Source organism: Dromaius novaehollandiae, chromosome Z, assembly GCF_036370855.1.
Source record: "Dromaius novaehollandiae isolate bDroNov1 chromosome Z, bDroNov1.hap1, whole genome shotgun sequence".
Taxonomy (NCBI): domain Eukaryota; kingdom Metazoa; phylum Chordata; class Aves; order Casuariiformes; family Dromaiidae; genus Dromaius; species Dromaius novaehollandiae.
Genome location: NC_088132.1, coordinates 43,905,274 through 43,931,720, shown reverse-complemented (window position 1 = coordinate 43,931,720; position 26,447 = coordinate 43,905,274). Strand labels below are relative to the sequence as shown.

Genomic DNA, 26,447 nt, shown 5'->3' with positions numbered 1-26,447 from the left:
AGCTGCCCGCGTGCACCATATCGACAATACCCAAGGACTGCACATAGCCAACATATTCTCCTTTCTCATTACCACTGTGAATGCCCTAAAGCATACATTAACACAAAACACAGGAAGGAGTGTGGATTCCAAAAACAAGCAGATAAAATAGATTTTCAAAAACTCCAATTACTGAACTGGTTTTTCTTTTATCTTAGACATTATCCAGGATAGAATACCTACAGCAACAACACTCAAATCACAGTATCAATTCAGATGTGTGCTCACAAAGTTACTGCCACCACTGAGAGACTGTGCTGTTAAAAGGAGAGTGTGAATTGGATTGCTAGAGTTGCATGCATTTGCTTTTTGAAAGTATAAATGTAACCCTGATGATGATGCTTTAAAATGAGTCATTTATGGCAACAGTCTTACATTAATTCACTAAAACACAATGGGCCTTTTCAGGATTGATGTCTTTGCAAGTTCAAAGCAAAAGATAACGCATCTGGAAATACACTTTGGGAGAGTATATGAAAATTGCATCCATAAAGAATATATCATTCTTTCAGCAAAATAGCCTCCTCTCCCTCGCCCTAAAATCATCTGACAGATTTTACTTTCAAAGCCAGCAAACTTACTTAAAAAAAAAAAAGAATTCATATGCAACTTCAGAAAGAATATGGATGATTGAGTTGATTTTTGTATGGAAATTTCAGGTGAGCTTAGCTATTTGAAATACAGTGTACGTGAGGAATCTGACATGAGCTCATATTGAAGCCTTACCCTCCCTTGGTTTGGAGAAGTACCAAATTTAATTTTGATTAGTTTGGACAGGATTTAAATGGCATTGTAGCACAATTTCCAGCAACAGACAGTGGCACTTCAGGATTCCTGAACACTGACTTAATCTTTGGGATTAGATTCATACATGTTAACGGAACTCCTGTATAACACTGGACAATGAGTCTTACCCACTAGTATCTGCCAGCTGATCTAAAATTCCCTAAGAAAAAGCCACCCGCAAACAATCATGCCTCAGTTTAAAGTAGGCTCTCTTTGGACATTCTCAGTTTTCAATAAAATGTCATTAAATTTGCTTCTGCAAGAAAGGAAGCGCAAAGGTAGTACTTTCAAGGTAAAAAAACAGTCATGCAACCAAAGAGAAATACTTTCTGGGGTGGGTGATGATCTTCCTGGCTTTCTGAGCAAGAATAAACCTACCAAAAATAATATCATACTCCCTTAAGTGACTATGGTTGTGTCTTGTTGGAGGGTGAGAGCTTAAATAAATCTTCTCCATCTTTAACAACTAAAAACCTACAAACCATAATTCCATCCATAAGCTCTACAACTGTTTCCAATGATTAGAATTCAAAAGTGACAATTCATACCCTATTAAAATAGTGATGTACACATTTCTACAAAATCTGAGTTTGCCATTAAGCAAGCAAGCCATTACTGCTATATACTGAAAGGCTTGAACAAACTCTTTATTTAGCAGAATTGTTTTCATGATTACCTAGCTATTGCACTACAGTCAGTTCAAACGTAGGCGAAAGAGACAGCCTGCTTGCTCTACTCATGTCGAGGAAACAGTCCAGTTAGAAACCTCCCTAGTTTCTCCCTACGGAATAATGTGGCTGGAATATATGAAAAGGTAATGCCCTTCTCTGAAAGCAGTCACTACACTCTTAACTCTAGCAATGCAGAACAACTGCTATTTTCTTCCAGGACTTTTCTATGGTGTCCTCGTCCATTCCCCCACCACCAGCTTTCAGGTTTGTAACTGCGGCATGAGGCCTTTGTCACTTTTTTGTCTCTTTCTAGCAGCTCACAAGCCACAAGAAGGTAAGTAGGGCTGTTGCAGAGAAAACAGAAAGAAGCTGCATCTGGTGGGATGATGTTATACTGAGGAAGGAAAGGGCATCTGCTGGTCCTGGAGCACAGCTGGAAGCTGGCTGAAGAGATTTGCAGAAGGAGAGACCTATAGAAGAAACTCCCTTCCCCCTCCCCAGTTTGCAGCACCCTAGAATTCCACTATTCTGCTTCTGGAAAGCTACATCTGAATATGGATGTGCTGGAATTGTATTTTGAGAGGGAATGACATGGCAATATCACACACGCAGAAAGCAAGTGATAGATTTACTTTAGGTGGAGAATATGAAAATTCAAGGGAAGCGTTAGCATCAAAGTAGCACCACATGCTGAGGCTGTGATGCTATCAAACAAGCATCAGAGCCAATAACGCACTAAGTGCCAAATGATAAGTGAAATCAGTGGCCCACAGTTCTGAAACAGCCCTGACTGGTGAATTCAAGCAGATGAAAAACTGCCTGCAGCAAAAGAGTTTCGACACCTCCACTCCAAACCAAAAACAAAGAAAACTGGTGTCAGCTAGCAGAAACAAGAACATGAAGAAATAAGCCGAGGAAGTAACTTAAACTACTTCAGACCCAACTAGCTGCTGCTTGTCTTGGCAGAGCCAATAGAAAGCTGAATCCGACATTTAAGGACAAAACAGAAGGAACACCAGGTTGAGCCATGTTGCCTTACCACTACCTCAAAAGGCTACTAGATTTGTGATCTCCCCTTTATCTCATTCAAGAAACTAAAAATCCAGACTAGAATCCAGCTAGTACCGATCTCTTTCCAGAAAACCACTTCCAATTGCTCTGTTTCATGGTCTTACCTTATATCTGCTTCCTGAGCATTCATTTAAACATCTGCTACAAGGGACAGTGAATGCAGAATTCAAGTTATTGCATGACACTTCTGAAAGACAGTATAAAGTTTTCAAATGTTTAAGCATCCTGTTATTATTGGTATAAACAGCTTATATGGCTTGTGAGTAGTTATTTTTGTAGAGATAAAGAAAAATTGCATTTTACAGCTATTGTATATCAATAAAAAAAGCAAATAATTTTTTTTCAGGTGTTCGAACACGGGGAAAAAATTGGAGCTTTCTATTATATAACAACAAAGGAGCTGTTAGAGCTGCAAGTGTTAACAAACAGCTTTTTGAATCTTAACAGAAATCCTCAGACATACATGGCCCCAAGAACTAACTGAAATACCCTTCTGACCTAAGGGGAGGTTCCTTTCATGTTAGGTTAGCTGCTTTCAGTATGGCTAAGAAAGAAAATTCGCTGCCTATGTGTCAAATAGCTAAAACAGATAATTTACTGTTTTACCCTTTTAGGTTCTCTTTCAAAACCTCCCAGAATCTCTAAACACACTTGAGTTGAACACAGGGGTAAGGAGGAAACAAAAATTAAACACACTACTTTTTTTCTTACGGAAAAAGAAATTGCATTTTAGCTCTGGAATGAAAATGTTTTATTGAAATGTTAAAATGCATTCAGCTTACATCTCACAGTTAGTTTACCAAAAATACTTTTTGCACAATGAATTTTATATTACTGAACTATCATTCAAAGTAGGTCATTCCTGTATCCACTTTTATGATTTTTTTTATTAGACTTAAGTCAGAAACCTCCAATGTACTGTTGCATACAGAGATAACACAAACCTCTAATAGAAACAAGCCTTTTTTTCCTCCCCACTTTTACTTATTTTTTCTTGTTGAATGTTTTGTTTTTACCTAACATGGAAGAGAAGGATTTTTCCTTGCAGCTAAAAGTTCTTTTACTGTAGAAAGTCTAGAATATTCTCTTTGAACAAAGAAAAAAAATTAACTTTTATTGTTCTAGAAAAAAATAATACTTTCCATGGCCTTTTCAAGAACCAGGCCCATCTCAAACAATTTTAGATTCAAAGTAGGAACCACAGAATCTGCATGGCAATCTGGTATGACATCATTTACCAAAAAAATTAAATAATCACAACAAACGGACAGTGGTTTATCATTTGACTCTCCCTTTTTTGTGCCATACACTTTCACTTAAAATCTTCTGGGTATGATCCAGCATATGCTTTTTCAAATCCCTTGTTAGAGAGATTTTTCTTCTGATATTTCCTCTGTTGAGGAGCCATGAAAGATCTGCCAAGACCTTTACATTCAAGTTAAAAAGCACACACCAAGAGCCCAAACACTCTTCTTTTAGACAACTATTTACCAGCTTTTTAGAAACAGAAAGAAGTGAGAGCTGAGGCCAGCAACACATAGCAAAGGAAGGAAAAAGCCCAACAACAGCTGCTTGATCTCTTGACCTTGCTGGTTAAGTTTGGAGTCAAAAATTTAACACACTAGCAAGAGTGTTTCCAAATCTTGCACAGAGATTAAAGTAAATCTCTTCATAAAACACTGTTAAGAGATTAATGAAGGCCATCATATTGTGCTGTTCCAGAGAGAAACTATACAGTAAGGGCTGGTTAAAATATCTGCCATAGCATTTGCTGCAGATGAGAGCTACTGAAGAACACAACTGCCACAATAGCAAGGTTAACACTACTAAGCAATGAAGTCCAACCTTCTGCTGTTTTTTCCTGCAAGGGATATGAATGTCTTAATTTCCGCCTTATCTTAAATCTACATACATCCCAGGATTCCACGCAGACCTCGGATCAATTTTAAATTTAGACTGCATTACTATTTTATTGTCTCGAGCATTTGGTAGCCACAGATCAACTACTTTATGACCCCGCAGCACTGGTTTGTAACAAAGACGTGGAAAAATACTGTTTCTTGGATTAGCATGAACTTCACCAATGAGCAGATATACGCCCAGAAGTATATGTTGCTTGTCACATTTCCCAAAGTCTTGCTGATGCCTATTTCAGTGAAATGCAATGCAGTGTTCTCCCACAGGAAAATAAGCTTATAAGGAGCTGTGCTAACCACATCTGCCACTTCTCACGAGTATCCTACTGTTTTGGCTTCCTTATACTCCAAAGTGTGGAATTACCTAATTGAAAACCCTCAGGGGTAGACTCATGTCAACTGCCATCAATTCTTTGTTCTGCTCCAGTCCACAAGTCACACTGCAAAACAAGTCACACAATTCAATATGCCCCTCCAAAATCAGTACTGTATATCTTCTACTGCTGTTAAAAGAACACACTAATACTTGTAAAGCAATGAGATACTATGGTGGCAGCCATAATCATAATTGAGTAGCTCAAGAATTGCTACAAGAAGATAATTTTATTAGTCACTTTTCCTTTTCAAGAGTTTAATTCAACTCTTAGTTACTGGAAAAACTGGAAAAAATTGCTTTAGTAGGGTTTGGATTTGACCCCACATACATTGTCCCTGTACAGCAACACTGTAGGAATTGCTTATCTATCCAAAGACCACAGAAAAGCTGTTGAGCAGCCATTAGTACGCATATACACATGCAAATCTCAAATTCCTGTCCCGCGAGATTAACTTCAGTATGTGCAAAAACATTAAGAGACATGAAATTATTCATAGAAGCACATTTTAGAAACTACAGTCTTTTTTCCTTTAAAATATTAAATGTAGCACAGCCCATTACAGCCAGTCGAAATACTAGAAATGTTCATTTTTATATTTCTTAAGTTTACAATAATCATCCTAATAACCCGTTTATTCCACTGCCATTCCCCTCTGCTGGCCTTGAGGAATATTGTGACAATGTATTTCTCAATTAAGTGCATAAAGTTCTTACTACACTTTTCAGACAGACTCCAGGAGCCTAAAAATATTTTAACTATATCTGCATTAAGCAAGCATCCCTGCCCCATATAAAAAAAAGGAAAAAAAACAAAAAGAAGGTTAAAAAGAGCTGATCAGTGGAATGGAATTTCAACAAAAACTGAAGGAAGCAGGTATCCAGCTCTTACAGATTCAACTTCTTAGACAGGATATATGCTTAAAAATGGTGCTAGCAATTATGAAAAGCCCAGACTGTCATGTCATCAGCAGTTTAATAGGACTTCTGACATCTCAAAAAAGTTTATTATGGAATAAACTCATAAGAAATATTGTTCCATTATGCAATTTATTTCCAGTGAAACCAAATTCTGCTACTGCTGTGATCACAGAACATCTTCACATTTGATGCAAACATGAGAGATCAATCACAAAGTCACTCAGTGGCACTAACTTTGACAAAAACAAATAGTTTGGTTATATTATGTAAAACAGGTTATAAGCATAACTTTAATAATGCTCCAACTGCACTGCAGTTGCAAGAACTTAAACACATAAAGTGCCACATTAATTATCTTTTTGGACAAATTTATCATAATACAAGCTTTAGATATTATGGTTAACAGCAACATTCTACTGCAAAAAAAGGGTGCACGTTTTTCCAACTTTTAGTTTGAAAATTTCAGCTATTATTGTAAACCTAAACAGTTTAGAAAGTCTTACATCCTCTTTCTAAACTAAAATATATACTATATATAATATTTTACAGATAATATTTTATATATAATTGTTTTCACATTGTAATTAAACAGGAGAAATTTACATTCTTATTTTGGTGGCCAAGACTTCATTTCAGACCCTAGTTCGGAGTTCCTGTTGTGCTGTGAACAGAAGATGAGGAATTATGGTCAGACAAAAAGGAGGCAGTGGCAGCAGTTGCTTCAGGAAGCATGGGTGCAAGCACGTGACGACAAACAGGGCATGTTCCCGACTGCAGAGAAAGAAAAAACAGGTCATTTGCACAGTTCACATGCAATTCCGTAAATCAAAAACTATCTTTTGTATTTAAAGTATACTGCAGCTTAACAACAGCACTACCTCAAGGTCAGATTTCGCTGGAAGAGCTTACTAGAACAGAGCTAAGAGACATAACATCATCACAAATGAAAGCTGCATTTTGCTTTTATACCACCATCACCCTCAGTTACATAAAAGAAACATCAGGCTCCCTACAAAGAGATAGGCTCTCTTCAAAGAACAGATCTTACAGGTGGGAGCTTTTTATTAAAGCAAGAAATAAATATAAACTAGGTACAGCCCAAAAGTAACATGAAATACTTTGTCCTAGTTTTCAGCAAAAGCAGTTACTATTATGACAGTAGAAAAATGCAAGACACACAATGCAAACAACAGAGATGGAAATAATGCTATGAAGGTTAAAAAAAAAAAAAAAAAAAAAAAAAAAAGTTACCCCCCCCACCCGACAACCCATGCCAAAGGAGATCTAATCTTACTCCCCTGATCTGAATGAATTAATCTCTCTCTCCTGTACCTCTGGAAGACATAGCACATCAAACTGTAGGCTTAGTAGTTTTCTAAAAACTATTTAACAGCTATCAAATCTAGACTCATTCTATATGTAAAGCAGAGTGCAAGAGGGAATTAAAAATACTAGTTGATCAGTCCAGGTCTTTTACTTTAGCTTCAGTTCAAGCCTTTGTAACACATTTGGGGGGGAGGGGGCAGGGGGTATCCCAGGGGGTAATCACCACAGTAATTAGAGGTGATAAAAATGAAGCTTAACTCAGTGCACCTTTCTCAAAGGTAAGCATTCTGAACTCCTCTACCAGCACTCTAGCAGGTATTTCTGTTCTCCACCATAAATAGGCCTGACATGCATTCTGGCAAAACAGATTCTTGGTTTCTCTCAGAGAAAAATCAAGTCACTGTCTTTACTTCAGATACGAGTACAGCAAAGAAAAATTTCTTTCTTAACCAATCATATTATAACTCATTATTACTGAAGGCAGACCATAGTTTTTCCCCAAAATGTTTCCCCACCTCATTGAAGGAGAATGACGCAACTACACTCCTCTCTAAAACCAGGGTTCTCCTTATACAAGTAATAAGCATTCAGTTATTTAATTTATACCTACATATAATAGGCACACCTAACAATCAAGACCAGGTCATTCCCTTTCAGGTTAGTACAGATATGAATTACTTTCCTTGCTTTGAATAGATTTTGGTTCTACAAAGCATAAAAATAATTTAACCTGTTTTTTCTGTAATATTTCATCCCACGTTTTTAAAAAGTTATAAACCATTCTTATCAGAAAAAAATGCTCAAAAAAACCCAGTCCAGTAGTAATTACCTTCTGTAACCAAAGAGTTACACAGGGTTTGTGAAAGAAATGATGACAGGGTAGCTCTGTTATGATTTCATCTTTTACATATTCACTGCAACAAATAGCACAACACTGGTCTTGGCCTACAGCTATGAAGCAGAAAAAGCATTTTCATTATTATTAGTTATTTCCATCTAAGATTAACTTAAATCAAATCAATGTATACTAACAGCTTCACTAATGATAAAATACAAATCACACCTACTCCATTAAAAATTAGTCTTCCAAACAGACCTAAACGTATATTCACAGACTGATTCAAGATGCAAAGGCTTATGAACGTACCTCTTAGAACAGCATTGTCAGCTGCACAATAAGTATATTCATCTATGCTATTATAGAAAGTTAAATTTGTTCTTTTAAACTTTGCAGAAATTAACTATTTTTTCCATACCATTGTGGTCATCGGTGACAATAATCTGTGGGAGACAGTCTATGCTTTCTTTACTAGCTGGTGGATGAGCCTGTTCAACATCAACAGCCAGAGACTCCAAATGTGCCAGAGCAGTCTGAAAAGGGAGATCAAGTTCCGTTACTCACCAATGAAACATTTCATATAAAAACAAAGGAAAAAATAAATAAAAAAAGGAAACCAGTTCTAATCATACTACTTTCTCAAAAAAAGACCGAAGCAAGCTACATCTGATTAGCCATTACATCATTTTTATTTTTGTGAGGAATGAGCTGAAGCTGAAGGTCAAAACAGTAACAGCTTATTTTTTAATCTTTCTTAAAAAGAAAAAATCAGGTCAAAGTTGCAACTTATTCTCTAATGAACAGTTGCTCATGTTATAAAGTAACTGAACAACCTGCTTTGAAAAAAAAATTATTTAGAGAAGGCAGCAAGTCACAATCCAATGAAGCTTGCAAATACTGAACTGTCATTACATTTCACTTTCTGAACATAAAAGCTTCATCAGTGTGTTTTCAGGCTTCAGCTACAATATTACCTAGATACTTAATTTTTCATTAAGTACCTGAGCTACACTGTCAATATAAGTTTTTGTGAAAAAGAAAAAAGTTAGGTCCACCTAGGTTATTATACAGATGAGAAACATCTAAGACATGCATAGTGCTCTGTGAGAAGTTGTCACCTGTTTGAAACTTAATTTTAAGATCTTTATCATACAGAATCATTAAGAAACCAATGCCACAGCAAGCAGAATTGATGTCTGGATTATATGTTTGATCATATGAAAGGACCTAAAAGCAGAAAGGCTTTCAGTAAAAAAATCATAACACAGCAAATGTAACCAATCTGAACTCTAAGAAACGCAGGAGATGCACCTGGCTGCGTACCAGCAATACAAAGTGAAACTGAAGAGCCAGAAAACCAGAAGCATTGAGTTCATATCCCGAATGTACTATTCATACTCCTCATGAACTACTTCCCGTTCTAATCAACATGCAATTTATTTATTCTAATGGCCAAAAAACTTTCTGGTGAGAAGTTTCAGGTAACATGACATTTTTGTAAACTTTGGGGAAAATGTAAGGGACAATCCACCACCTAGTAACTAAAAAAGACAAAATATGCATACTAGAGAAACATTACATTACACACAAACGCCTTCAGTATTTTCTCCTCTTGATCTTCGAAGAAAGTCATCCGAATGCTAGCCTGAGAATATGTCTGCACTCCTACTGCAGTGGTGCCGCAGCTCAGGCCACCTTCCCACGACAGTTGTAACCCAGCAGCTCTACACCTGCGGTCCAGTATTTGTGGCAGCGCAGAGATCAGCATGAGCTAACAAATATTTACAGGTTCTGCTAAGCTCACTTCTAGCACAAGTATTCTCATCTATAAATCAGCTGGTTTAAAGGTAACCCAGGGATAGTTATCCATGGTGCAGTACACAAGCCTACCTGCAAAATAAAAACATTTCTCAAATTTAACAGCTTAAACTCAGTCAAGTCTCCTTCAATGGGCAATATTGCCTTAGCAACATTTAGTATTTACAATAGTATTTTCCTACAGCTGTGATGGTCTGAGAGTAATTGGAGGTAAAAAATACTATGTTTAAATTAGATCAGTTGCTACAGCTAGAAGTATTAGATAAGCTCCCAGGCACACAAGAGGATGCAAGATTACCTACAAACCTACAAAATATTATCTACAAACCTCTGTGTCTGTATTCAGTATTAGTACTCTAAGACAGAAAATAATTTACAAAAGCATTGTACTGTTCACTCCTGAAAACAACATAAAAGAAACATCAGAGAAAAGAAGCCTCCCAGTGACTCTGAAGCTTGAAACCACATCTCTAAAACCAAAGCAGACCAAAGAAATCCCCATTTCACAACCTTGGTGTCAAGGTTTCCGAGATACCTTTATTGTCATCCGCCTATTACATGTGGTGACTGCTTATTGTTCCACACACCATAAACTCAATGCTGGATACAACTAAAAACAGGCTTTAAGTTCCTCAAATCTGTGAATCAGTGCAGGGAATATCTATAAATAAACTTACTAACGCTGCAGAGGCACCTAAACTGTTCTAGACTCCTACTGAAGTAAGTAAACACTCCTAGTAATATCCTTAAAACAAATGGAAGTCACACATGTTATTACGTTTTCAGGACAGAAGCTACTTTAATAGGAACCCAGAGTCTTACAGAAAATAGCCACTTCTCCCCTCCAAATATCGCAGTTAACCATGACAAATTAGTCTCTCTCTCTCTCTTTGAGAAAGAAGATACACCTGAATTTTGGAAGCACTATGTCACATCCCTTTCAAGAGTTTCATAGCTATAGCAAATTGGTTTTAAAATTTTTTTGAAAAATTTCTGAGCTATAATAGACTTTGATAATTATTATGCTGTCATAGGTGAAAAAAATCTAGTTAATGAATCTTCTATTTTAGATAAGAGAATTTGGGAAGACTTGAGGGGAATTAAGTAAATCAGTAACAGGCTGAATAAAGTCAGTCATTAGACAGACTTTTAATGATGTTGTAATTAAACTCAACCCAATCTATTCCTCAAATCAAAATAATACTTATTAAATCGAGTCAAAGTTTAGACTTCTACATTACCAAATCTCTGGTGCAAAAGTACTTCTCATTGCCAGGAAGCAGATAGGTTACGTTTTAAACTTGAAGCCAAAGGAGAGGCCTGTTGTACCCATAAAGTAGAATCAGACGAAGCAAGATTTAATACCTGCTTGTCCTAAACCCAAACTTAAATACTACTAAGATAGAGCAACTGGCAACTGCATTTGTAACACTAACACTAGTAATAACATAACAAGCAACCACTATTCTCTAAAAGAGCTAAGCATAAATATATAAATAATATGAAACCATACAGGGGGCAAAGAGGCTTGTGATATGGTTGTTCAAGTAGAGTACAGAAAAATGTGAAAGCAGTAAAATCTGCAAGGCAAGTACAAAAGATGTAGAACAAGCAGGAGAGATGTCTAGTGAAACCAAATAATCCTGCAGAATAAGCAACAAAAAGGCCCAAGAAAACCAGAACAAAGTCCCCAAAATAAGATGAACTACATCAACAGCAGATGAAATCATCCCCTTTTTGGGGGGAAAGGGAAAGGGAAGTGAGTATAAAATACCAATGAGGAGGAGGAAGAAAAAATGGGGAAGAGAAGATAGCCCACTTCAATTCTGACTTCCCTCAAAGTGCTCTCAAGCCTGATCACCTTGACCTTGCTGACTGAGACAGTTTCCCTGTGATCTGTAAGTCCCTATTGAAACACAGATACATTTGGTTGCAACGAACTACAGAACAAAAATTTCCCGTACTACAAACATTTTCTACACTCCCAATGAACAGATGATCAGAAACTGCATTCTTCTAGTAGACAGAGATGGTATTTTCAGGAATTGGTCTCTTATCCAAACTTGAAAAGACTGAGTTTAGTTTGTTCTTTGTATCCCAAAATAAAACATTTTCTTAATTCTTTTTCCTGAAAATGCTATATTCCACATATCTGAGCAAGCCTAGTGACCACAGTAGCAAAGATAAGGAAAAGCTTTGTAATGTTATGACATATTTAAGTCACTTACTGTTCCACTGAAAGATTTTAGATGTCTAGGTTTGTAGAACAGACTTCTACATCTTCATCCACAATTGCCTGACAGCCAGGGACATTTTCTGTTAAAAGCTAGTCTGAAAGCAGTTGCAGGAACACAAGTTTTCAGTCTATGTTAAACCAGCATGTGACAGGGCCACATCATATGTTATGTAAGCAGTGTTGTCATTTAAATAGCATTAGCCATTCATAATTCCTATTTTCAAGAAAGTAGGAAATATATTCTAATCCTATCTACACCTTGCTGTGGCTGTTAAAGACATGTTCTCAGGAAAAGATAAACAAAAACCAAAATTAATCATAGACAGACAGAGGTTACCAGGCCTATTTTGGTCAGTTTCTCTCAACTCCCAGAAACACAAGACTGCCTGAAAGAAATGCTGGACAGTTTAGGATAATCCTCGCTCTTATTTTCTGAGCAATTATAGTAGCCACCTTCAAACCGATGAGGGGTGCTCTATCTGTTCCATTTGAGATTGGAGCAAACATTTACAATTCTTACTCAAAACTTGTGCAGTTCATTTAGACACAACCAGTACAGATGTCCCTTTTCTTACAGTAACCATTTTCTGCCATTTCCGAAAGGCAGAAATTGCTAGGAAAATAATATTACTATAACAGCTTTCCAGGAGTACACAGGCAAACTGAAATGGACATCAGTATACCTAAAAGGTAAAGCATAGGAACCTGTAATATCCAAGCAACAGAGAATAACTTTTTCTTGATGCATTCGGTGAGTAAACATAATAAAACCCAATCTTTTGGACAACAAGACAGTAGGTAATAACCCTTAATAGAAAGGATTTTAATTCAGCTTAATCAAACTGGCAAAGCACAAAGAGCACAGCACTGATAAACACAAATTAAAATGGTACCTTATATTGCTATGTTCTAGAGGAGCAGGTGTATGAATCAGCTGTCATATTTGACATCTAGCTGTTACAGGCAGCACTGATGTTTTGGAATTTCTTACTGGGTATTTATTTACTGTCAACAACATAGAAATTAAAAGACAGATAGCATCAATGCTCTTTCAGAAGGAAAAAAATGGGGACAAAGTACCTCTGGACCAAACTGCAGAACTCAGGAAGGATCTATGGAAGCATGACATTGATGGATCTCCCCTCAAGAACTTGCAGGTCTTGAAACTGCTTATGAAGGAGCTCTCCACTGCTGACTAATTCCAGTTATGCCAGACTTCCTTGCCCACCATAAAGTTTCAGACATCCAAGAGTGAATTTCAAGCACTAATACTGGTTAATTGGCTTTCCCTCTTGTCTGATATCCATAGTGACTGGATGTAACCTGTACCATATTCAGAGAGTAACTAACACGTTTGTAGCCCTCTAGCTGCTTGCTAAGTAGCTCAGTGACACTCAGTTCCTGTTGACACTAATGTAAATACAGCAGTTTCTGTCAGCCATGCATATAGTCACCTAGGATTGCTTTTACAGGTCAGCCTGACAAAAGTCCACACATTTCATCTGACAGAATAACTAGAGAATTTTTTTACACAGTAGTGAGCAACAAAAACTCAGAGCCTTAACAGCCTCAGTCTCCCGTTCATGTGTTAACATATAGATTCAAAAAAAGAAAAGATGGGATTAGATTCCTCTCTCTACACAGAACCTCTTGCTCTGGTGCTAAAGAGAAGGTCAACTGCTTCTGTAGTTCTGTCCCTTCTGATGGGGTGAGAGAAACTGTAGCTACAAGAAGGACATGGAATTTTTCTTATACAACTTCAAAATACTGGTTTTGTAATAAAGGTATCAATAGATGTCTTGCACATTAAGCAGCAGTTTTGAAGTGTCTCCAGATGAGCAATGCTAAGATCTTACATAGCTGGAGAAGACCCTTGGGACTTGGATCTTAAATAATGCAGACCTCCGATATACCTTGGGGGAAGCAGGAGAGCTTGAAACTGAATCACTACCAACTTTAGGGGACCCTTCGGTCCCCTTGGAAAATTCCCATAAAGTTTCTTCACCATTTTCCATCAAATCATCAACCTCCCAGGTAGCCATGAGAAAAACAGAAAAATCTGTAATTGTTTCACTGACAGTCAGCTTTAAAAAATATTTTAAGATGCCTTTGGTTTTGTGCCTGTGAGCACACTAGGACATATAGTCTGCTCTGTTCACCCCTTTACTAGTCAAGCAGTGGTACCCCTCAACTTATGTCCCATATGAAACAGTCAATTTAAGGCAACTGTTGCAACACCATATTGTATGCATATGCACCATTTAACTCTTATTTTGGTAAATACCCTGCAGGGAAAGTTTCTGGCAATGCAAGAATTGTCAAGTCTCAAACTGAGTTTCACCTAGCTCCACATTCAGTCTGACAGTGGCCAACACCAGGTAATCCATGCAAAAGAAAAAAGAAAAATCAAAAACTGGGGTGGTTCTTAATAATAAAATAATAAAAGCTGATTTATCTGAAGTTAGACAAATGAAGTGAAATTTATCAGAGCAAGATTAAGTTAAAAGGGAATGCTTAAAAGAGGGGGGAGGGGGAAGAAGGAGGAGGTCAAGACAATCAAATCCAAACCAGTCTTGTATCAAGGGATAAAAAGATGAAACTTCTGTTCTATTTATATTTTTAGAAAAAGAAATTGGGATAATCTCTGGACACAGATCCAGGTATGACTGAACATTCTTTTGTTATGTAGGGAATTTAGCAACATTAAATGGCATGTGTTTATACTGGTAGAAATGAATCTCTCTCTCTTTTATTTTTTAGAGAAAATAAATATTGTAATCTAAAAACATTAGTGCTGATCAATGACATCTTGCACTACATCATTTAAAAGAATTTTAACATTTATTTTCAAGCTTGCAAACCTGAATGTTCAAGCTGAAATTGGAAAGTCAATTTTTTCTGATTCACTGTCAACTCCTGAATAAGGATTCAATAATGAAAGGCTACGTCACAAAGCCATTAATATAATACCGCTGAGCATATGTAGACCATTCTTACATACTGTTGAAAAGCTGACTGGAGTAAGACCTAAGCTCTTTTGCATTTAAGGTTAACATATAAAAGATTACCTGGTAAATTAAAAAAGAGTCAATCTGAAGTTCAGAATGACTTGAATATTTGGCTATTAAAAAAAAAAGTTTTAGTGTGCTTTGGTTTTATTTTACACAGAAGTCAATTACTGTATTTTAATACCTCCATAGCTTGTGCTAAGCGTTCCTCCAATGCCATATATGTGAGAAATTGAGGATCCACATATGAAATGGCTTGAGCGACTCCAAGGCCATCCCCAAATTCATCAAGTAGTCTGAAAAACATCAATTAGGTAAAATAGTCTTCATTTCAAAGTTAATAGTGATAACACAAGGGCTGGGTACATTAATTATTGTGTATCATCTAACACCACCAGTGGTACGTGTACTCTTAGATGTGATATACTTGCAACAAGTTTTTATTGTTAGCTGCTTCAGAATAAAGCTGCGTGCAGCTACAGGAGTTCAGCCAATAAATTTCACATACATGTTATTAAGCTACTTTTAAAATTAGCATTCAGATTTTAATTATGGTTTACAGCTCTTAGCTTAGCAGAAGCTGTAAATCCTGTTTTCAACATTCAGAAATCAAATTTTAAAATAGATACAAGCAAAGTCATGTACGTATCTGTATATGCTGAACAGAAAAAACTTAACAGCCTGTTAAAGAAGTTTCTTCCCTTCTATTCTGATCACTGAAGGAAGCTTGCTAAGCCTCTCCCTCCAGAACTGAAAACCAGCATTTGTCCATACCCTACTAAGAACCCTCCAATTTCCTTGGTAGCTTTGTTGCAATAGTTAATTGCCTTGCACTGCAAAAATATGTACCTTTCTTCCAGCTTAAGCTTCCATGCATTACTTCCTGTTATGCCCTTTGTAAATATACCAGAGAGACTGGTATATTCTCCTCATTAAGGTACTTCTACACTGTAATTTGATTATTTTTTAATAAGCATAAGATTTAAGTCTCTCACTGTAAAGTATTCTCTCTAGTTCACTTTAACATTCACTTTAAAATAAACACACTATACTATTGTAGAATTAGGCTCAATAATGCTGTGCACGTGGCTCTGCTATCCTCCTGCTACTTGCAGGAATTTTCTAATAATTATGTTACAATATTCTTCAATAATCTAACAACAGAAAAATCAAATGAAATATTCAAAATTACGGTAATATTAGGTTTCCACACGTCATTACAAAGAGAGATAAAATCGGTTTTATAACATCTAATTTAAACCAGTTGCAATGGTGGAAAAGTTACAAAATAACACCAGCTTAAATGCTGATTACATTCATATTGATACACTTTTGTTATACTTCCATTACGTTTAGCAGCCTAAAAATGAATTGAAAAATACACCTAACATTTCTGAAGTAACCATTCAGTATACCAGAATGTCCTCTGATCACAGGCTGATTTAGTGAATCTATGTCCTTTTTCTCTTGTTAGAAAAACACAGCACTTTAAGTTAAACCTTAAAATGCAGGATTACCAGCCCTTGACGCAAGTGCATACTGATGAACATGCATATCACAATGTGTAACATAAAAAGCAAAATGATAAATAACTAAAACGCCCTGTGAAATTAAAACAGGAAACCATCACAAGCATACCTCCACTCCACATCCAGGTCTTCACTCATGCTGGAGTCATCCTCAAGGTTGTTGTTTCCATCCAACATAAAGAAGCCAGGATGCACAAAATGACTAACTGGATCATCTTCCTCATCACTGCTACTTTCTATTTCTTCATGATACTGTAACCAAGGAATCTCTCCTTCCTCCAAAGATGTCTGTTCCCTTCGAATAAATAAATAAATGAAAAGCTAAAACTAAAAATTTGGAAGAATTTACAGATACATGCAAAGAACAGAAGCTATACATACTACAACAAGGGCTGCAGCTGTGTGTTTCTCAGACTGCAAAGCCCTAGATTCTCAACTCAGCATTTGCTGTAAAAAACAATAAATTTCTAGCTGCATCAGCTGACCTATTCAGACACAATCTTGTAACACTCATGATTCTGTGGCAAAAGTGTTTGTCTAATGCTCAAGACCAGCAGTTCAGTAAACAGCTTTCTTTGCATTTCCCTTAGCATGTCTGTCAGGGCTAGCAACTTTGGTACTAAAGATTATCTCATTTATCTACAAGTTCCTGAAACTGTTAAAAATAAAGGCTCTCCTGACAGCCTGAAAAGGCTTTCCAAAGGGAAGCTTGGCCTCAATGCAAAGAAATATGATTAATAATAATAAAAAAAGGTACACACATTAGAAAAAAGGATTCTTTTCATTCCTGGATTTTCTAGAGCAGCACAATTCACCTGGATGTTTCGAACCACAGGGCTGTGAGACCCACTTTCCGCAATGGAGGGCAAATAAACAGAAACCATGTCAGAAACAGGTATACTTGCAGCCTGTTCAAATCAAAGAATGCTTAAGAGCAGACAGCTCTCCTGCTGTTGTTCTGACACAGATGAGTTTTTATAATGCTTTCATAAAGCCATGCCAATTCTTCAAAACTCAAGGAGACAGTGATACGAATAAGGTAACGACACAGATTTGGACTGCCTGGTGTTAGCTACTATCTACCTTAGCACGAAAGCAGCAGAACATATAAGCATGACTTATTGCTAAATAAAGCCCCCAACTAAGAACACAAGTTCGATAATTGATGCTCAGGAAAAAAAACAAAAAACAAACAAAAAAACACCACCTCTTCAACTTATCCTTAGTTACTTCTATATACAAATCTTGCCTTGCAAAACAGGCAGAAGCTTTTTTTTTTTTTTTAATTAAAACAATGAACAACTGGAAAAATGAAATGAAATTAAAAAATTAAAACAATGAAAAACTGGCGAAAAAGCTTTCAACAAGGAATTCCTTCTTAAAGTTTACTATAATCACTTATAGAGCTGCAGAAATACCTGAATAAAAAGAGAGCAGCAGTTCCATTCACTGCAATATGAGAAGCAATGAAGCAAAGAGAAAAACAATAGCTTTGCACAGAGTACAAAGCAGTATCAGAAGATGAGTAGTGTATGTCTGTGGTTTAAAAAAAAAGGACAGCTCTTTACAATTACCCTGTATGTAAACAATACTGTACCTAGTCTTGCTCTTAAAAGTATACCCAGCCTATTAACCTGCTGCTTTTTCTTATTATTAGAATGCCAACATTCTCCCAGTAGTTCTACTTCTTTCATAAAATAGTCAGCATTGTTTGCATGACATAATTTTTTTATTCTAAATATAGGAAACTAGTGTGATTGTTCTGATGTAGGCAAATGACTATTGCCGGTATAATTATTATTTTTAGAAGTGGTATTATTCTCCATAGTGTTGTGTTGACCCCATGCTACTGCTGATGTTACTACTTAATAGGAAGTAATTTAATGAAATAAAACCATACCCTCCTTGGAAACAGAAGTCTGTGTTCTCCTCTTCTAGGCCACTGCTGTTGCTCTGCACTTCAGGCTCATGTTCCTCCCTGCCTGGGAGAGTCTCCCAGCTCTCATCACTTGAGGACTGGTCTTTATCCGTAGCAGCAAAGTACGCAGGCAGAGATGCAGACCATTCTCCGTCACTGCATTCCGAGCTGCAATTCAGACAAGGCAATGCAGTGTGAATTTAAACACCACTTTGGGGAGGGGACGGGGCGGGGAGAACCACGTACAAGAAAACACAGGTGATTTGCTACTTTTCTATGAACATTGCTCTCAATATGATTAGGATAAATTCATTTTTTACTATTCATAATTTTTTTTACAGGGTAAGTATACAAAGAGTTAAATCAAAATCCATTCTTAAAGAAGAATCATGCCCATCCTACTTAGCAAAAAGGTTTTTTCTTTCCTCCCTCCACATTTGCAGAGTACAGGAGTACAAGCCAAGACCAACTATACAAACCTCTTTCTCCCAGCACCCTGCAAAAAGAAAATAGCAGTAGTGATCCCAAGAAGCGCATGGCAAACACGCAAATTTTGCTCTTCCCTCTCGGACAAACAAAACTGTAAGCAAGAGCCCTGATAACTTCTAAGCTACATACAATGCCATTTTTTTTAATCATACAAAGATACAACTGATGAATTACTGAAAAATTACTTAATTTCACTAGCCTAAAAAGATGAATAGCAAAGGGGTCTTCAGAAAGAATTTGTTTTTTTCAGCTCCACCACAAGGTAGAAAAGAGCAGTAAATAACAAACCGTGGGCAGCTTTAAAACAACAGCAATGATAGCAGAATCTGCAGAAGGACAAACTTACCAATCGCTACATTTGCTAATACACTTGGAAGGCTCATCCAATACTAGCAGTGACAGAAGACACCTACCAAAATCAAAGTAGAGTCAACCAGCTATGTCCCTTCAAAAAGTTACAGGAAAACATAATGGATAAGTGAACAGAAAACATGCTTGATAGAGCACATCTCACTTACAACACAGCAATCCAGGATGCCCACAGCTCAGAATTTTTAATCTGGTAAACCCACTAAGTCAGTGTGTATCAATGTTCTCATCTCCCCACCTTCAAATTCACTTTAAAGAAAAATCTCTCCTCCTGTGTAATAGTACAAGCACATGCCAATAGAACTTGCTCTTTAATGACTTACCAGCACTTTTGAAAAACTGCATATTATACACTTCAAGTTTTATGAGAATAAAGAAGACAAAGGACAAAAATTATATGGAAATATTTTAATTTGAAGGAGGGATATATTTTTCTCTTGCAATTTTGAGAACTAAGGAAGGTGAAGAAAATGAGAATATTCATTATCCGTGGGCCATTTCAAAGGATTACTTTACAACAGAAACAATACCTGTTAAAAAAGAAATTCTGATATTTTAATAGATGAGACAGCCAGTACTGTCTAGGGTATATATAGTCTAATGCATCCTGTATTTCACCAGCTAAAGCTGAATCACTACCATTTGAGCTTTTTTAAAAAAAATCTTTTTAAAGGCTATTCAAATATGCTGTAAGATTAGCTGAGATTCACATTTCTCATTTTAGTTTTCCCTATCTTACAGTCCACTTATGATTTCTAATGCAGATTCTAATATAAATAATAGTCCTGTGTTGATAGTCAAATCTGTTCCAATATTCTGCCTTTAAAGTTTCGGTAATAAAGTTTATATACATACAACGATTCAAAACAGAAAAGAGGATATACCTTAAGTCATTAATACCATACAAAGCAAGAAGAACACTAAAAGTACATATTTCAAAATGTAGGATTTAATGGGGTCCAATTCTGCAGAGATACAGAACTTCATGTAACGGTTAGGGAGTTACAGACTTTTCACTTGCCAAAAGCACACTGTATTTCCTTAGCATCTGCACATGGATTTTCTGGGAATGGTCCCTCCCCAGCTGAACTGGCTTGTACTTAGCTCCTTCAATTTAGCATTATATCATGCAATAACAGATGTGTTCCTCATCCCATCACCCCACACCAGAAAGCAACCGCACTCCCACCACCTCAGAGGAAACGTGGTTCTAACAACCACATAAGACTTCTCGCAGAGCTGCTTATTCCATGCCAGCATCGTAAGAGCTGGGCATCTCCTCCAAGCGAAAAACATGTGGTGGGGGCCCATGCTGCAGCAACCAGCAAAGTGATTTTTTCTCTGTGTTGGAAATAGGAGCAAGCAGGGTCACAGGGTGCAGCATATGACACCTATGTCAATTCTGTTCTTCATGCAGCAATATATATTATTTTTTAAACGTGCAAATAATGAACAAACATTCAAACATACAACTTTACCTTTTGAGAGCAGAAAAGCATATATTAGTCCTTTTTATACAGTAAACATTGACAGTTTACTTCATAAGGATCTATCTTATGAAGATTTAGAACATGAATTACATTTTTAAAAGCTAAATCTGCAGGTGATGAACATTTAATGCTTCCTGTTTAGTGGTTCACTTATTTCTATCATGAAGAACATAGTCACTTTCAGATAGGTAAGCTATATTTCTCTTTTTTATCATTTGACAACAATCCATCATTTTGCATCATGGGAACCAATGCTCTGGTTGCAAACTATAGTATGTTTCCTCCATTGCATTTTAAACTTCTAGCAGCAGCACTTCAGTGGAAAAAATAAGTTATACAGTAATAAAAACTTTTTAAAAGCAAACACTATGAGAAAGAAAAGGGTTCTTGTTTAGTCCACCTACATCTTTAATAAGAAAAAAAGTCTACTAACCCATTTTACAAGGCCTTGAGGATTTTGTTCTCTCATAACTGGGACTCTGCAATATTTTAATGACAAGATTTTATGCAGATTAACTTTCATGCTGTATACTCCACAAAAGCAGTGGAAACAGTCTAATAAGCAGGTTAAAGTATGGAGAATAGCAAAAAGAAAAAAGGGCACATCAGCATCCAGAAGACGAGTTCTGTAAAGAATGCAGTGGGAACACAATCAACAAAGACGATGAAAGGAAACAAAGAAAAATTGCAGAAATTCAAACTAAAGCAACCACAAAAACTACTGCATTTGCCACAAATTAACAGAAAGTTAAAAAATAACCTTTCCCTCTCACAACTCAGATAACCCTAACTCACACTGACAAGCATTTAACCAGCATTATGTGAATAGAGGTGTTCATCAACATAAGGTTCATACAAATTAGTCCATCTTTTGGATAGAAAGCCCAAAATGGGACAGGCCTGAATGCTGCCCAGGGATCCACACTGTAACTGGAGCCTGTAGATCTGAAACTGTGTTCATTCATAGCTACTTTGGAAACATCTGCTATTCTAAAGAACTTCCATTAAAAACAGGACTATAGGTAATCCAATCAAATTATTCTTCAGAGATGATGAGGAAGAATAATTTCTTTCACAAAGTCTGGAGGCAAGAATATATGTAGGCCAACATGCATAATATTGAGATCTAATGGCAAATAAGAAATTCTGAAAATAACAGTCCTTGAGGGGAACGTGTAATTTGCCAAAAAATCAGGCAGAGCAATTTATCCCTCTTCTGCATCCTCTCCGTAAAAATAAACAAATGAAAATCCTAATGAGTATTAGCATGCTCTAACCCTAAACAAAATGATTTTTTTAGCAAATAGATAGCAGACTCCCAGCATATTAGGTTTTCACTGTATTTCTAAAAAGCTGCTTCAGCATCCCCAACTCGGAAGCATTGCAGACCACAAGTATTCTACTAATGCAACATTTGAAAATAACATAGTGAAAAAAGCTTGGCAACAAATGGCAGTCTGAAAATGCTTACTTTTTCCCCCTTCTCAGGTATTACACCTACATTTTTGTTTAGTTTCAGAAAACACTTCCATGAATTCCTGCCTTTTTTTAATGCTCACTAAAGTGTCTATGGCAGTAAAATCGGACATAAATATTTAAAATTAAAATATATTTTAAAGTTTCACTCATGGTTTAAGATATTTCTCTATAACGAATTCTCTTGAAAACCAGATGCTGTATATTAACTACCAGGGTGTTGCATCATACAAAACAGACTCCAGAGTGAAAGCTAAGGTTCCAGGTGACAACAAGGTACGCTCACATGACTACACCTGTACACAGTAATACTACACAACAGCAACATTACATCTATATGGAAGTATTAACAATCAGCATTCCAGTAACAACCCAATCCTTCCCTTATCCAATTCCTACGAACCAAATTTCAGGGGTTTTGTATAGAGAAGACAGACATCAAAGTCATGACAGTGGATCAGAAGAATGTAAAGTACGATTTCTTTTGATTGACTTGGGAACAGATGAAGGAGAGGAATTGAGAGGAGAAGTTGGCATCTTGTTATATCATCATATTCTGAAACTGCTTAATTTCTTACTATGTCCCATATCACTTTCCAGCAAATTATTCAGATTAGCATATTATTTTACACATACAGTGTGTAATACAGACAAAATACACAGACAAAAAAGTCAAATCTTACCTGTCTTCATCTTTGTGGGACATTGAGAAGTGTCTGCTGCAGTCTTCAAACTCATCCCAGAAAGTGTTATCATCTAACACAGTTTTTCTTTCCTGAGCAGTTGCATTTTTCCTTAGGTCTATTTTTGCATTCTTCTGTGTACCTTCATAGTCTCTTGGGTCAAAAAACATACTGGAACTCATTTTTTCTTTGCCATTCCTCAAGGCACACTCTGCACGGCCATGATGGACTTCAGCAATTTCACTTTGCCTCCTAGAACTGCTCTTCTCTTCATCATCATTAGGGAGAAGCTTTTTTCTATCCAACGGGTTTGTAGGATTTTGTTTTCTAATTTTGGGTCTCACTACCAGTTCAGGTGGATTCCCTTGGTCAGTCTTTCCATCACTGACATTTAATTCATTACAAATAGGGGTCCTGATTCCAACATCCACTATATCTTTTGTCTGTTGTGTTTCACAACTGGCAATACTCAGGTTATTTTTCAGTATGGCGTGATCTTCAGCAGAAGATTTTTTAAATGTCCTGTTGTTTTGATGGGCCAAGTCTGAATCTCTGTTAGAGTATCTCACTAAAGGCACTGGTCCCACTTCTTCGCAACATTCCCTAGAAACGCTTCTGTTAAGACTGGATAACCGGGACTGTAAGTCAGAAAAAGACTCTACACCTTTTTCTAACTCAGAAAGCATGTTATCTAGTGTTTCCTGAAATACACCTGCTTCTTCTTTTGCCAAGGAAAGATTACCTTGGCCGTCATCATCCTCTCCATCACTGCTATCTGGCTCATAAGAGTCAATGTTTACAAAAGCAATTCCATTCTGGCCATTCAAATCATTACACTCTCCAGAAGCATATTCTGCAAGGTCCTCGGAAATTTTATCAGGATTCATAATGCTCCCTGACATTTGGTTGCCTTCCAGACTGTAAGAGACTAGAGAAAATGGTGAAGTGTTTGTCTCAAAAGTTTGGCTCGATACAGTTCGACAAACAGGTGCTCCAGTTCCAACATTTTCTAACAAAGGCTCATCCGATAAATGAGAACAAACTTGAACCAATGGACTGGAACCTTTATAGAAAGTTGTAAGAAAGAACACATTGGAATAATCAAACACAATAGCAATGTTCTCATTTACAACATCTGCTCATGAAAAAAGGATAGTTTATTGGGATTGCAGTGCAATTTGATAGAGAGACATTTGGCAGAGATGCATTGATTCTTTGCTAATATATTATGCTTTCATTTTTATAAACTAAGCCCATACAGACAGATTAAATTATTCAGCTCAGCCTGTGATAGCAGCAGAGAGCAATATTAAAGAAGGAACATGTTCAAGAGCAGGATCTCTAAGTTGTTTACATGAAAAGAAATTCTAAGACAAGAACAGGAAACTTGGAAAAAAATGCTGAAAGATTAAAAAAGCTCCAACATTTCTTTCTATAACAAAAATCAGACTATCCACTCTTTAACTGGCTGAACTGTGCCTCCTGCCACAGTAAGATAAAGCCGTTTATTGATACTATAAATTACATACTAGTAGTACTATATTTTGTACATGCCACTATGAATGCAACTCCTTATAAGGAGAAAATAATAGCAGAGACAAATGTAGAATTTACAGTTGGCAGTTACTATCACTGCAAATTCAGTTGGCTTATTTTACAGTTGAACCTCTTGCATAAAGGGACAAACATCAAACCCAGCAACAAGAGTTAAAGCTAAAAATGTATACATTGCACAAAACTAATACTTAGTGCAAGTCACCTGTAAACTCCTAAGCAAAGTACATCCAAATTGTTTCCGAAAACACAATGGCTTGTGTAACTAGATGCAAGTACTTTTAAATTGTAGGCTGATATTAATACATTTGGGAAATTTAATCACAAGAGGAAAAAAAAGTTCTGAGCAGAGAAAAATTGAGACATGCATGATAAATGAAGGCACTCCATAACGCATATTTTAAAGAAGAGCCAGATGCAGGGAACCATATAAAATAAGTGTTCCATGTTTAAAAACAACAACACAATAAAAAAACAGTTTGCTAAGGGAACATTCCAAACAGATTCTTCAAATACACCTGGAAAACAGTGGTTGCATGAAGGACATATATATCACGACTGTGACAACTGCTACACAGATGCTTATAACTACTGTAGACCAAACATTTACTTCAAATTCAGCTTCTACTCTCATTTAAATGGCTAATCCATGTCTAGGTTGGTAAACTGATGGCACTGAACTTCATAAATAAAAAACATGAGCTGTGCCTCTCGGCACTAGGAGCCTGGCTTGTAGGAAACAATACTCTAACATTACAAACACTTCCTCTGATAAAACGATGAAGTTTCTTCTACCTATGTTCTGCGGTTGCTTACACATATAAAAGATGTCAGGTCAATTGGGAGGGGAATAGACAGAACATTTTGGTCAGTACCCGCCCAGCAGAAAATAAGAATCAACTTGGAGGAAAAAAAGGTAATCTAGCTGAGGGAGGAGGAATAATCAATCCAAAACATTTCTCTCAAAATCTGGAAAGCTGTGATGCCAAAAAGAAAGACCAAATATAAAAAGAAAGGCATTCCGTTATTAGACCTAATATCAAAAAGAAATCAACACTCTTTCAGACTTTCCATACAAAAAAAACATATAAGGCAAGGAGATAACAGTCTCTATCCCATACATTTCTCGTGACTCCCTAAAATAACAGTATGCTCAGTTCTGATTCACTGACATAAAAAAGGTGGCAGCATCAGAGGGAGACCATAGGGAAATCTGCACAAGGGTAAGCACCAATTTACAGTAAACATTCCTTTAACTAAGATGCAAATGTAGTAAATATATGAAGCATAGATAACCACAAAAATGGTCAAGTTACCAACTGAAACAAAACCACCAAGAAAGGATCTACATCACATAATAGTCTCCAAGAACAATGGTATATGAGAAAGTTAAATCTACACTATGTTATCATCAAAAAAGAAAAAAGGAAAAAGTAGTTTTAAAATAGCTTATAAGGGAAGGAGGAAAAAATGCTACTTTGGAACATCTGAGGCTGTATCAATAACCATTTACTTTTTAACAGAAAATAACCTCATACAAAGAGATTGGACTGTTCATAATCCAACAGGCCATTTTGTGTCTCTGTATGAAATCATTCTTTGAAAGCTAAAGTCCTAAAAGACAGATGAAATTAAAATTTAAAGTTCAACATTCACCAAAAAAGCAGGGAAATGGTCCAACAGGTATAAACCAAAAAGAGAGAATCTTTAAGAGGTTATATAGCACTAAAGTAATTCCTGCTCTAGCTATACTAAGGTTGACAAAGGTACCTCAGAGAAAAATCTGGTCCACGATATGTAACATACTTATTAGTCTAGTTCTATTAGAGTGTTACAATAGGTATTTTCTTCCAAATGTAATTATGAAAGAATCATTTGATTTGAAGACAAAATAAAAAGAATTCTACAGTGTTATAATTATCTAGTTGGTTAGGAC

General features: G+C 36.5%; 1 protein-coding gene across 10 annotated transcripts in view; it reads right to left on the bottom strand.

Moving 5' to 3' along the window:
- Window positions 1–3,301: 3,301 nt before the first annotated feature.
- The window catches only part of LOC112995224 (E3 ubiquitin-protein ligase Praja-2), a 136,072-nt gene continuing 112,926 nt past the window's right edge, over window positions 3,302–26,447 (bottom strand). For 7 of the 10 annotated variants that reach the window (XM_064502502.1, XM_064502505.1, XM_064502506.1 and 4 more), the window contains 8 exons: window positions 22,958–24,020; window positions 19,286–19,348; window positions 18,433–18,618; window positions 16,642–16,827; window positions 15,188–15,299; window positions 8,360–8,474; window positions 7,933–8,054; window positions 3,302–6,548 (listed from right to left, as the gene is read on the bottom strand). In XM_064502502.1, coding sequence (XP_064358572.1) covers window positions 6,417–6,548; window positions 7,933–8,054; window positions 8,360–8,474; window positions 15,188–15,299; window positions 16,642–16,827; window positions 18,433–18,618; window positions 19,286–19,348; window positions 22,958–24,020 — 1,979 coding nt within the window. In that variant the 3' untranslated portion in view covers window positions 3,302–6,416. Of the gene's footprint in view, window positions 6,549–7,932; window positions 8,055–8,359; window positions 8,475–12,888; window positions 13,001–15,187; window positions 15,300–16,641; window positions 16,828–18,432; window positions 18,619–19,285; window positions 19,349–22,957; window positions 24,021–26,447 lie in introns of those variants that run through there. The other 3 variants (XM_064502507.1, XM_064502503.1, XR_010386284.1) reach the window with 3 other exon arrangements.